General features: G+C 34.8%; 1 protein-coding gene across 2 annotated transcripts in view; it reads right to left on the minus strand.

The window, feature by feature from the left end:
* Positions 1–298: 298 nt before the first annotated feature.
* UBXN7 (UBX domain protein 7) overlaps positions 299–14608 on the minus strand; it is a 47794-nt gene continuing 33484 nt past the window's right edge. For both annotated transcript variants that reach the window (XM_074365256.1, XM_074365248.1), the window contains exons 8-11: positions 13840–13967; positions 8887–9280; positions 8689–8768; positions 299–7358 (exon numbers count right to left, since the gene is read on the minus strand). In XM_074365256.1, the coding sequence (XP_074221357.1) occupies positions 7197–7358; positions 8689–8768; positions 8887–9280; positions 13840–13967 (764 nt within the window). In that variant the 3' untranslated portion in view covers positions 299–7196. The remainder of the gene's footprint in view (positions 7359–8688; positions 8769–8886; positions 9281–13839; positions 13968–14608) is intronic.

Genomic DNA, 14608 nt, shown 5'->3' on the forward strand with positions numbered 1-14608 from the left:
ACTTTAAAGTAAATACCCCAAGTTGACTTCACTCAAGTCCCCAACCCACCCCCAACCCTATCCCCAAATTTCATTCCTTGATTAACCTCTCTGAATAAGATGGGAAGTGAGGTTTGGAAAATGATATGAAAAACGTTTAAAAAACACAATTAGGGAAGACATGCCAGAATTGGACATCCAGGTGATTCAAAACGCATTGTTCAAACTGAATTCATACAAAGCATGCACAGAGCCTACAAACACAGAGCCTGAGAATTTCCATGGAACAATCAACATCTACTTGAAAAACGGCTTTGTCTTTTGAAGGGTTAAAAAAAAAAAAAAAGACACCAGAGGCTTAGAAGCTAACAATCAAAAGGAAAACCATTCTAGAAAAAAGGATTCTTAAAGGAGTGAATAAAATATGTCTAACAGATTCATGCCAAAGCTTGGCTAGAAGCCCCTCAAAGTCTAAGTATCATGTTAGCTCAACTGGTACTCATTTCTCTGTATCGAAGACTAGAGGATTATCTCACAGCTTTACTGTCTGTTTCCCAGCAAGTTTTAAATTGCCTTTCCAAATCAAAGGGACAAACCTAGGAAAGTAACAACGCAAAAGCCCCTAAATAGATAAGATAAACAGCCCCTACAAGCTTGATACTCATTAACAAAGTGGAGGTCACATACTACTTTCATTCTAGTTAGCAGGTAAAAGGGGATTATTTTGGTGGCAATGGTCACTCCATGTGAGGTTTAACTTACAGGGCAATAAATTATCAAAAAGCTATTGTTAAGAGCATATGATTAGTGTCAAAAACCTATTTATATTTTGAATCACACCATTATATTTTTCATTATTAAAACACAGAAGTTTTGAGAAAAGCACACTATAAAACCATTTTGTTGAAAACATCAAGATACTCTACTGAGCATCAACATTCCAATGTCACTAACTTGAAATATATCCTGGTGACATGTACTCTAAAGTCAGCAACCTTGACGGAATGAAAAAAAAAAAGCAGAATGGCAGGGAATGGCTCCAGATCAAGAATCTCTCTCCCTTGTCAGTTAAGATGCCCATACTGAGTCTATGAAAAAAGCAAATAGGAAAGATTGTAAGGAAGGGAGAATTCAATTCCAGGTCAGAATTTTTCTAATGATTTGAAATGCTTCCCATTTTATTTACCATGTCTAATAAATGAATGATTCATGGTGGCCCAGTACAATTAATAACTTCTTTTAATGGAGATAAAAATTTTCTTATGTTAAATCCAGCTTATTCTTCCTATTTGAAAACCCAAGTGACCTTATAAGGGATATAAATTCTTAGGGCATTTTGATCTCTGTAAAGGAAATACTTTAAAACAAACAACAAAAACTTGCTCTTTGTTGCAACAGAATTAAGTACAACAAGACAACTTTCCATATTTATAGATTAATATGTGATTGTTCTTAGGCAAAATACTACCATTGGTATTTGTATCTCTAATCCTACAAGTAAATCTGGTTATCTTTTGAAAATACTTTACAGAAATGCTAAATTATGTTTTATTAAAGTAGTTCATTAGATTGCCCAACTCTACTTTGAGATCATGTCAAAGAAAGACCTCTACCAAAAATGATCATGTTTATGAGAATGACTGAGATTCTAAGTCATACAACAGCATTCCATAGGCAAAAAAAAAAAAGGGGGGGGAGGCATGTCATGGAGCTAGCTATTCTATATTTAGAATAAGAATTCTTAAATAAGCTATAAAAACAATGTTTGCCTCTAATTCTTTCCTTGTATATTAATTTATAAAAAATGAAAAATGTTACATTTAAAAACTTAGAAATGGAATCTCCAATTTCATTGAAAACCATGACTAATTTTCAGAGAATGGTTGTCAAAAATCAAGACTAAATAATAGAAAAGTAAAAGAAAGTAGAAAGATTTTCTAACTAAGGGTCTCATTACACCCAATAATTTAACCACAAGATCACTTGATGGGAAAACTACCAAGGTCATCGTAATCTCTATAAAAAGTATTCTAGACTCTAAGCCGTCTCTCTAGCAGAATTACCAGAGAAGTAAATCAAAGACCAAAGTAGCCATCACTGAAATACCAAATTTTTCCATATCAGGAGAAATCAACATATTGCCTTGGTATTCTTTGTTGGTTATTTTCAGTACTAAAGAACACTCTTGACATCATTCTACAATGTGTACAGTGCAATACTAAGTTTCATGGCAAGACAGGAATTGAAATGCTAAGCAAGGCAAATCAATGAAGTTGAATATTCATAGTACACAGCTGTCTTAAAATAGCCTTTTAATCAAGGCTACTATTATTGAAAAATTGCCATGTTCACCAGAAGAGTGGGTTCTTCTTACTCTCATTTAGTTCTACACAAGACATTAGTTATTCATCAGCCTGCATCCCATGATTTACTATTGAGTAGTTAAATGAAAGAGGGTCAGAGAGACAGAGAGAATGACACCATGGAGATACAATATGGAATAAGAAATATTTTAAAAATCAGCCTAATTGGATTTTGAAAAACTTGTTTCTACCAAAACCAAGTGTGAATTCTACAACTTACACAAATCGATTTCCTAACAATTGCTCAGCCAATAAAGTGCTTTGTTTTATCACACACATAAAATACAATTTAACTCTGGTGTCAGTAAAATATTTGGTATTCATTAATTACATTTTAGCCATACTCAACACTGATTAGGAACACAGCATTAAGTTTTAAAATCAATAAATTGTGTTTAAAAGATAATTACTAGATCAGTAACTATGTGTAACTAATGTACTCTCCTTTTTGGAGATTTCATTCATCACAGTAAGGGTACATCATGTTATTCAGCAAACGAAACCTAGACACAGAAAAGCAAAGGAACTGATTAACAAGTATATTTTTAATTAACCTATGGATAGATAATATATAAAATAAAGGGAAGAGACTAGAAGCATTAAATTTTGGAGTGGAAAAGACTTTGGAGATAAATCTAATTCAATAGTCTATAGTCGTGCGTTGTCAAGAGTTTCTGCAAAGGGTCTGCAATTCCATATACACATTTATATTTTCTCCATCTAAAGAATTAATGATATTAACACTTAACCCACAACTCCCCACCACTGCCTAATTTTAAAATTACAGGCCCTTTTATACTTGAACAGACAGAACTGTTGGTCTAGTTCTATTCTGCTATTTAGAAGCAGAGCTGTTACCCAAGTACACTTATGCCTACATATAGTGTCCCTTCTGCATATCATATCATATATAATATACCATACATTTAATTTGTACCTGGGTAGAGAAATTAAATCTTTCCTTTACTTTTCAGTTGCTAGTGGCACCCTCTGGTATTTTCCAAGTGAGATTCTTGCTAGCTAAAATCTTTAATCCTAGAATCAATAATCCTTTCCTACTTGGGTACTGGATATGCCTTACTGATAAAAGTCATATCCTAAATCTAATAGTTTTAAAAGGTGGAACTAAAGAATAAAAGTGAGTTGAAAGAAAATCTGAGCCACAGTATTTGCCACTTTTCAGTTTTATTTTCCTAACTAAAGCCTACACTATTCTTTACCCTTTCTAAACTTCTTTTGTAATTATAGTTCAGTCTCAGAAAGGTAAGCTTTACATGTTCTCCAGTTATCTCACATGTAGTGTGTCTCTCCAGCTAAAACAGGCAGGAACCAGATCTTAGATTTCAAGATTTTTCCCAATTTTGATTAAGGACTCAATAAATAATTGTTAACTTACAGAGTCAAGGAAGTAGAATTTTATATATTTAAAAACATACACATAGAAGGTTCAATAATCTAGTACAATGGGATACAGAAAAGATAATTATATCTTTTCCAAAAAATTGTTAAAAATTTGATAAAATTCTTTATATTTTCCATCTATTCTTGGCAAATAATGCCTTAGTTATTTTCCTTTCACATTTTCATCAGTACATCATTTAAAAAAAGCAATTAGTAATCAGTCCCTCAAAATAATGGTGTAAATAAGAATTTATAGGCATAGCACCAATCTCACAAGCTTTAACAAAACCAAATGATAACTTACAGAGCCAAACAATGGGAAGATAACCTTTTGAGCAAATTGATTTCCCTGTTACAGGAGACTACAAGCATAGGAGTGAAGAGCGTGAATGCCAATTTTGATTTTACCACTTACTAGCTGTGACATCCTGGACAAGTTCTCTGAACTTCAGTTCTCTTCCTTATCTGTAAAATGGGGGAAAATAAGCATTCTGTAGAGTTCTTATGAAGACTAAAGACTAAAGTATCTAGCATATGGTAGTTACTCAAAATTAGTTCCCCATTCTTCCCTCATTTGGCTGTTCTCTTCTCTGGTCTCTTCCTAAATAAAATTCAAAAGATTTCCTGTTACTTTTCCTCCCACTAGTTTTCATTTCATCTCTCTGTATGTGTCTCCTGTCATTTACTCTATCTTGTTGTTTTCCTGTCTACCTTTTAAAATCTCTTTTAAGCTGTTTCCAATACTGACAAGGAATGACTATTTTAACCTATCTTACTAACTTCATTTTATCTATTCAATAAAACCTCTCCTCCAAAGAGCTAAGGAATTTGCAGAGGAAGTAAGACAAACTGGAGGAAGCATGCTACCTAAGTGGATTAAGTTCTTGAACAAAGCACAATCCATACTCTTCCTGTACACAACCCATGCCTCCCCTGTGGGCCTCTATATCAAGCCCAGGATAATCACACTCCTGCTTCAAAATAAAATAAAATCCTCTACATCTTGTACTCTAAACACCCCAGTTGTATCTAAGCTGGACCAGCATCTCATGCTCTATCTCTCTGATATGCTTACTTAAATCACTTTGCTGTGGTCATTTCACAGTAAGCGAAGTTGAAAAAGTCACTTTGGTTTCTCATAAATGAATATGCCAGGGCTGAACTTATCAGAAAGAACTACATCCTAATATTAATGAGCATGTTTTCTCAAGTTCTCTAGGTATGATTTGTAAAGAGAAACTAGTAGGTAAAAGAATGAAACAGAGTCCTGTGGGGAAAATTCTTGACTTCATATTTTCGACAGATTTGGGCTTTAGCTGTGACTTTGCTGAGAGTAAAGATAGGTGCCATCACAGCACCAAAGCTGAGCATACCCTCACTTCTTACCCTGTGCCTCCCAGAATTTTTAGATTTCTGACCTTGTCTACAACCAACCTTTTTTTTTTTTAACCCTCTAACACATCTTTGTATATAGCTCCATTCTTCAGATAGCAAGTATATTATCCAAGTTCAGAGATACAATTGAGGAATTAACATGAAAACCATGTTTCCTCAATAAAGCAGAAGCTGCTAGTTAGGCTTGAGAGCCTATGAAAAAACACCAAAGTGGTATTACTCAGTCACCAATCTAGAGAGAGAACTTTGACTCAAGGTATAAATGAAATTGTAATTATATAAATATATTTATAAATATTTATACAATTATATACTTATACATAAGCACTTACACAGACTTAGAAAAAAATGTAAGAACATTAATTCAAAAGGACTCACTGAAGAATAAACAGAATTTTCCATGATTTCCTTGAGGAGATACATAACTCATTCTTTAGGGAGGGTCCCTCAAAGTCCAACCATTAGAAACCATATTTTCTGTGTACTAGCAACACACTAGCATCTTTTTTTTTTTTTAATCCCCTAGTTGCCAAGAGAGTGATCTTAAAGTAGATGGGAACCTAAAGGTCTCTGAGCAATAGCAATTTATGTTCCTCAAGTAGAAGAATCAATCTAATCCCAATCAACAAAATAGGTTCATTCTGTATGATGGTTTCATAACAAATTAAAGTTCTGATTTTGCCACCAGAATTACTGCCACCCCTTCAGAAGACTATTTAAAGCTCCAAATAAGAATTGAGCGTATAGTGAAGCTGATTAAGTCAAACAGTATTACAGAAATTCATGATGGCCTCTCCTAAATAAATACTGAAAAACTCTTTCACCAACTACAACCTGAATGTGGCCTTTGTTGGCAGAAAAACCCCACATCATCTGAAGATTACTGGTAATCTTCCCCACCTCCCTTACTAAATGTTGTCCTATGAATGGATTTTAGAAGTCTTTCCCTTAGAGAGCTTTTCCATTTTGATACCTTTTTCAAGAAACAGCATGAGAAATTAAGCTCATTCAGTCACCAGAGCCTTTTAGAGACTGTTCCAACTAGGGGTAAAAAATGAATCATTATTTTTAACCAAAGGAACATGGTTAGCAACTCTCAGCTGCATCTTTTTCTTTCCCCCACCCCGGGACATATATTAAGTATGCCTTAAAGCACATAGGACAACCAATAACCATAGTGGTTACAACCACAAGCCATTGTACTCATGATTATTGAACAGCTGCCTTCCTACAGATCACTTGTGGACCCAAACAATGGAAGGGCCAAAGGAACTAATATGCTGTATTGGCAAAAACAGCAAGCACCTTCCTATTCCAGTCACCACAATGTGCTCATGAAATGTCCATTCCAGGACTAGCAGGATCAAGACAGTTTATAGACAGTAGCAAAGAAAGCTGTCTCAGGCTAGGATACTGAAAGCCACGCCATGCTACTCACGCTAATTTAACACTCTTTTTGCCAATAACACATATCGTGGAAATAATCCTATCTGGGAAGATGGGAATCTTTTGAAAAAAATTTTAAATATGATGAGCAATAATTATAAAGGATGCTTTTTCCATGTAAACAAAAGCCTGGACACTTTGTTATGTGATATTTCCTATATGAACAAAAAATCAAAACAAATGCTAAAGAATTTCTTCTCCCTACTAAAAATGGGGCTTACAAAAAGGGGAGGTTGTTCTTGTTCTGAATCTAACCATTCCTTTACCAAAGAAGACTGAAGAGTAACATTATCATTTGATCCCCCAAAAATGCCATGTAAGAGACCACTTATTGGAACGTACATTTCCTGCTGCCAGTACTAGGAGATCTTATCCTAACACTTCCATTTGGTCACCAGAGTAGGAAAAAGAAGAAAATAGGAGAGGAGAGAATTAACAGGGGTGGGAGAGAGACTGATTTTAAGAGAGAGCAAGAAATAAAACAGAAGGCAGGTGACTTGCTTGCCCAACTTTGGCCCTGTGGTCCTATGAGCCAAAACGCATACTCAGTGACATGGTATCTCACAGAACAAGGGAAAAAAGGGGTAAGCTGAGAGAGGTCAGGCCATGATGTTAATTTCTTTCCTGTACAAAGACAGTCTCTTGAGGACAAAGCCCTGCCTCTTGTAACGTAATATCATAGTCCAGATGAGAGAGTTTCCTTCGAGGGAAGTTGGTGAGAAGTTCAAAACGTTCATTTGGATATCCTTTAGACTGAACATGCTTCACCAAAGCCTATGAAAAATAAGAGAAAGACAAAGTTGTTAGATGGAAATAAAAAGGAGAGCATACTGAAGAATTAAAAATCTAATATTCACTTTTATATCAGATGAGATATAAGTTTAAGTTATTCTTTTAGATAATCGAAGCTCACTCTTGTGGAAGGGCCAATATAACCCTTTGGATGGGGAGATAATAAACCTGTAACCAATAGTTTAGAGCCATTAAGTAACACTGAAATATACAGGATTATTATTGTCTCTCCAGTAAACAAACCCAGTATCTATTTATAAAATTATTGTCCTCATTTTTAAACATTTTATCAGTTTTCCTTCCCTCTTTTTATCAGGGAAGATATGTCCTTCATTCTACCTATAGCCATTCTTGCCACCTGTGCACTGAATCCTTTTTTTGCCTTCTCAGAAACTGTGCCACTGCAGAATACCACTCTTATAGGTATCTTTAACATCTCCTTCTCTATAGATGCTTCTCATCAGAATTAAATATGGTCAGTCTCTCCTTTAATCATCTTTCCCCCTCTGATTACTGCCCACTCCCTACTCTAGCTTCACAACTAGACTTCTCAAAAAAGTGGTCTATACTTATTCCATTCATTGTCTCATCTCCCATTCCCTTCCCATTACTAGACTAGGGTGACAGTCTGGGTATTAGCACCAGAGGCCAGACCCTACTTGCATTCCAGTTATAGTCTTCAAGAATCTAATTATCTCCAGCTGCAGTAAGTGGCCAGGTATGAACACTTGACCCAAGGGGGTTCATTCATATGCAAGTTAAGCTAGTCAGATTCATTCTCTTTTCCCAGAGTTGAAAAATACAGAGAGAAGACCCATCAGCTGTGGACTTGAGGAAAAGGCTCTCACAGCATCACTATGATGGATTATATACAAGCGGTTTTATAAACAAAAGCCACCAGAATACAGAGAATAATGGTATGAAGTAGAGAATCACAAGGGGAAACCAAATAGGTCCCATGAGAGAAATACAGAGGAAAACAGTCTTGGTTCTGAACTACTTCACAGTTCCAACTACTAGGAAATCCAGGAGCCCCACTATATTCTTTAAATAACCCCAATCCCCTTTTCCAGTAATTTCAGTTGGGTTTCTATTACATGCAGCCATGGAACAGAAAAACCTTGACTGGAACAGACTATGTGAGTGCCCGAGATAATATGGGAAGGAAATAAAGCAGTTAGAATTAAGATTCACCACAGTTAAGTTTCCAGCTGGAGGTCAGCCTTAACACCAATTTTAAAGAATTATCAAGCTAATTACACCAATTAGTTTTTTTTGCTTCATGTAAATGCTTCCAATTAGATACACTTACTAGTAGTTTAGCTTGCTCTGGAAGAGTGATTTGTTCCCTTTTTCCATCTGGATACCGCAACATCAGCTGTGCTTTTGGTCCTAAAGTAAGGGTTGAAAAAAATACAGGAGCTTAAGACAGAAGACTAACTTAAACAAATAAATGAATCCCTTCAGTAATATTCAAGTTTAAGTAAAATAAGCCTAACATGTAACTCACCATTTACATCTATGCCCTCCACTATTCCATCTGATTTTTCGGGTGACATTTCCAATATTTCCGAATCCACGGCTGGCAATCCTTGGTGGTTTATGGCTGTTCCAGGCTCAGTTCTGGTGGGGGGCTCAGTCAGTGGCCTTCTGTTCTCCTCTTTTCTATGCCCCAAATCTTTGTGGGGAGACTTCCTAGATTTGGCAAGATTCTCTATCTCCTCTTCTTCATCAGAGCCACAAACGGATATGAACTCCTCACTGCCAGAAAAAAGTTCAGATTCAGATTCTTCATCTGAGCGGCTATCCTGTTTTGTCTGTGTGGAATCAAAATGTGTCTCTTGCAAGGAGGCTCTGATGGCAGCTTCTAGCTGGCTGTCTTCACTTGCATCTATAAGGCTCTCCTGCAAGATGCAGTCATAAAACATGGGTAGAAAGAAAAAGAAAACAGTTAAATCAAAATAGATAGTCAAATCAAGCAGGGCATAAAAAATGTAATAGTCAGCTTGCATTATTATTTTCTGCTGAATGGATCTCTTCTACTAAATTTTAAGCTATTTGAGGGCAATAACTTTGTTTTACCCAGCCAAGCTGAAATGGATATTTTAAGAACAAAAATTAAAAGTGTTATGCTACCTGGCACAATGATTGACAAGTGTAGGGTGTTTTTTGCTTTTTTGCATCAAAATGAATAAAACCAAGAAAGTAATTTATTCTCTGTCCAGAAAAAGACCAGGATTAAAGTTTTAAATATCGAGCCAAAAAACATCAGTCTTTAAAATGACTAAACAGAAAGATGTCTCTCTTGCTCACCACTGTATACTTCAACAAGCACTACTTGGCACACAGAAGGGTATTAATAAATAACTCAGTAATGATCATTTTGCAAAAAATCTAAGTCAGATTTTTAACATTCAAAACAAAACATCATACAATAAATAGGAAAAAAACCTATATTTTCCTAAGCTTAATTCCAATGAAGGCTTTCATGTGATCATGAGAAATGAAAATTTTAATAGTTTCCTGTTGGAAAAGTTCTAATGTCACAGATTTCACTAAATTTATTGAGTCACAAAATACGGATTGCTTGAGTGGAACTTATTCAAATCCTAACTCAAATAAACTACACACACACAAATTCTTTTTATGGTAACTAAACTTGAACACTGGATATCTTATGATATAAAAGAATCAATGTTAATTGTTTAAGGTTGTGTTAATGGTATTGTGCTCATTTTAAAAAAAAGAAAAAGAATCTATCTTTTAAAGATACATGCCAAAGTATTAATGAATGAAACAATGAATTCTGAAATTTGCTTCAAAATAATGTGCAGAGAATGGGGTATAGCTGAAACAAGACTGGCCACGTGTTAATTACTGAAATTAGTTAATGGATACATAGAGGCTCAATAAATTCCTTCTACTTTAAAATTTTCCACATTAAAAGGTTCAAAAATGTATAGGTTGCTAACAAAAAACTAAAGGAACCTCAATGTGGCTTTCTCTATCTGCCAATCATATAGTTAAAAAATTAAAGAAAACATTTTAAAGAAACGTAAGGCTAATTTACCACAAAAAAAAAAAAAAAAAAAAAAAAAAAAAAAAACCAAGTAGATGTGCCCATGTGACCTGCAATGGCTTAGATGAACTATAGATTTATAACAATGACACTGCACAGCACATAGCTTGATTTTAAACACTGCTGCCATGGCAGACACTGCTGGCTTCCTATCCAACATTCATTCTCCTCTGATTCCTTACTTACAGAATCTTAATCATGTCTATAAAATGAAATATGTCCCATTAAAAAATTCCATTTACCAATTTCCCTTGCAGCTAGAAAAAAAAAATTGTGGTATGGAGCTGAAGCAGCACTTCCAAAGAAATTATAGAACTAAATGCCTACATTAGAAAAGAAAGTCTCATATTAATGACTAAGTTTCCTTCTGAAATTAAAAAGTACCCACACAGAAGAAAAATTAAATTAAACCCAAACTATGCAGAAGGAAAAAGGAAAAGGATAGAAATCAATGAATGATTTAGAAAACAAGAAAAATCAATGAAATTAAAAGCTGGTTTAAAAAAAAATCAATAAAATTTTAAGCCTCTAGTCAGACTGTCAAGGGAAAAAAACGTCACAAATTACCAAATACAGGATTGGAAGAGATACTACATATACTACAGTCATTAAAGGAATAATAAGAAATACAATGAACAACTTTGTGTCAATATACTCGTCCCCTTAGATAAAATGGACAAATTCCTAGAAAGACACAATCTACTAAAGCTCATTAAAGAAGAAATAGATAATCAAACAGTCCTGTATATTAATGAAATAAAACACTGCTGAGCAAAACTAAAGACTTAAATAAATGAAGAGATATATGCCACGTCCATGGATCTGAAGACATTAATTTTAAGATGTCTATTCTCTCCAAAACGATCTATAAAGCCAATGCTATTCTAATCAAAGTCCCAGCATCTTTCCTCATATAAAGTGAAAAGTTGATTCTAACTAAAACATATATGGAAATGCAAAGGACATAAAATAACCAAAACAACTATAAAGACAAGCAAAGTTGGAGGACTTACATCATGCAATTTCAAGATTTAATATAAAGTTATAGTAATCATTAAGACAGTAAAATACTGATTTAAACAGAGACATATCAATCACTGAAAAGGACAGAATCCATAAACCCACACATATATGATAAGTTTCTGACAAAGGTGCAAAGGCAATTCAAAAGGGAAACGATAATCTTTTTAACAAATGGTGCTGGGACAAGAGTATAGGCATACGCAAAAAACCCCCCCAAAACCCTACACAACCCCACCCTAATATCAGATACGAAAATTAATTCAAAATGATTCACTGACTGAAGAACTTAAATGACAAAAATCACGGGGATAAAATATTCGGTTAGGCTAAGATTTCTTAGATAACACACAAAAAGCACAGTATAAAAGACAATTAAATTAGACTTCACCAACTTTTTAAAATTTGCTCTTCAAAAGACACCATTATGGAATGAATGAGCAAGCAACACACTGAAAGAAAATATCTGCAAACCATATATTCAACAAAGGACTTAACATCTAGAATATAAAAAGAATCCTTACAACTCAATAAACAGATATACAATCTAATTTTAAAAAACAAGCTATAGACCTGAATAGACACTTTACCAAAAAAGACAGACAGCAAAAAAAAGCACATGGAAAGATGCTCATATCAAAAGGTATCAAACTGTAGATTTAAAATATGCTTAGTTTACTATTTCACATTAATTATACTTCAATAAAGCTATGGAGTTTTTTTGAGTAAAATAAACAGAACACACAAAAAAGCAAACAGATGTGCCCAAATGACTTGCAAAGGCTTGGACTGACTACAAGTAATAACAATGTATCATGAGGGCTGATTCTAAAGAATGACACTATGATGGACTGTGTTAGTTTCCTATTTATATCCATTCTTCTCTTCTTCTTAACAGAACCTCAATTGCTTTTGTGCAAGAAAATGTGTTAAGCTAAAATAAGCAGAACTCTTATCTGTGGCTGTTTAGCTTTGTAATACAGATACTATCCCCTTCCTCCTTGTGCATGGTAGAATATGATACCTGGGAGCACAGTATCTGTACTGTGACCATGAGGACAAAAGCCAACACTAAGGATAGAGGGGGAAAAAAAGAAGACTATTGTGATGACAGCCACAATGGTCAAGCCCTAGACTGCTTGCCTCTGAACTTCCTGTTGAGAAAATATGTCTTCCTTATTTAAGTCATTATTTGTTGGTGTTTCTCTTGCACAGCTGATCAAAATTTGTAATTCAGAGAATTTAGTTTCAGAAGTGGGGTCTGAGGTACTAGTAATCCAAATCAGCCCTATGTAATTGTCCAATTTTACAGTCCCACTCTTTTCCCTACTAAGTGCCCTAACTTTTATAAGAGATCTGGTGAGATCTTAAACTCAATTTATGTTGTAATCCAGCACCTCACAAGCTCAGACTCTTACGGCAATGAGAGAGAGAGAGAGAGAGAGAGAGAGAGAGAGAGAGAGAGAGAGAGAGAGAGAGAGAGAGAGAGAGAGAGAGAGAGAGAGAGAGAGAGAGTGTGTGTGTGTGTGTGTGTGTGTAATGCCTTAACAAAGAATTCTACTTAAGTAAAATTTCTGAGTAATGGGGGGGGGGGGATTCTGTACAACCCCTTGGCAAGCACCCATAGCTTTTCCTTAAATGAGCACTTTATTCTAGGTGATAACTTAAGGAACTGGTTTCATCACTGCATAAGATTGGACTGCTAAAGTCACAGCCTCTAAAACTAATTTTATCCTCACTGCCATCAAACCTAAATAGTTCCTACAACCAATCTGAGATTCCCACATCTTTGAAGGTCTCTTATTTGCAACTAATCTTGGTATCAATTATCAAATAGGCCTGCTTAATAATACTATATTATAGAAATTAAATACAGAAGTAATCTTTGGGTGGATCTGGGAGCCAGGTCCTAAAGCTACATAATCAGTAATAATGCCCAACTACACCATGAGAATTTTTCTAGAAAAAAATACCATTTCCACTGCTGCTTAGACCTGGATTCTGAAAGTTCAAGCAATGCTAGTCATGAAGAAGTGGATTCCTCTGTCACCAGCTTGCCAGATCAGTCCTCCTGCTCACTGCTACATATTCACATTGTTTACTTCTAAATCCAAGTCTTAGGTCAGATGCCTAACCCTAGCTGCAAGGGAGCCTGGAAATATCAATCTTTTAATTTCATTGAGAAAATAGAACCCTTATGTGGGAAACTACCAAAATACAAGGTAAGATGTTGTACAACCACAAACTATAACTGTCCACCACTTATATTATCATCTTTACAATCTTAACTGCAAACATTTTACAAAAGACATTTTTATACAACTACACTTAATTGCGCATCACCACTTCTTAGGTCATACTTACTGAACGGGCACATTTTTTGGGGGGACTGCTAGAAAGTCCATCCAGTTGCCCATGTTCACCCAGAAATCCCGTAACTTGGTCCAAGAAAGAAGATACGTCTAACTGGTGCCACTCAACCAGCTTCTGACCTAAAGATTAAAAACCAGGATATATAAATATAACAAAATCAGCACTCTTTCTGAATTCTAAGTATTTCTTTTGGCATATACATAATTAAAAATTATGGGGGCACATCCCCACCCATCACCAGCCTAAGTTACACAGTGTCTTCATAACCCAGAGGATACATTAATTATAACCAACCTAAGAGATTCCCAGCCATCCTGATAAGAGCAACTACTTTATCTGCTGATATCTTTTATTGCCATTTAGGAGATTCAGATAAAACAATACCAATATAAAACTCAAAATCAATTAATAAAAAAACCAACTCTACCCTCCACTTCTCTGGTGGGATTACAATCACTACCTGAATAATCTTAACATTATAATGACCTAAGGAGATCCCTTAAAAATGATAAGGAAAATAAAGTTATTTTTTGAAAGAACAGAAATGCACAAATATAAAATAAGTTGTTGGAAACAGACTCCCTAAATATATACATCAATGGATGTTTAAATAATTATAAAGGGCATGAACAAGAACCCTTTGCCTAATTTAATACAAACAATTTTTTTTGTATTTCTCTTTTTTTTATTTCTAAAATTTGGTTTTTTAATTTTTTAACTTTTTTATTGATTTATAATCATTTTACAATGTTGTGTCAAA

Source organism: Camelus bactrianus, chromosome 1 (genome assembly GCF_048773025.1).
Source record: "Camelus bactrianus isolate YW-2024 breed Bactrian camel chromosome 1, ASM4877302v1, whole genome shotgun sequence".
Taxonomy (NCBI): Eukaryota; Metazoa; Chordata; class Mammalia; order Artiodactyla; family Camelidae; genus Camelus; species Camelus bactrianus.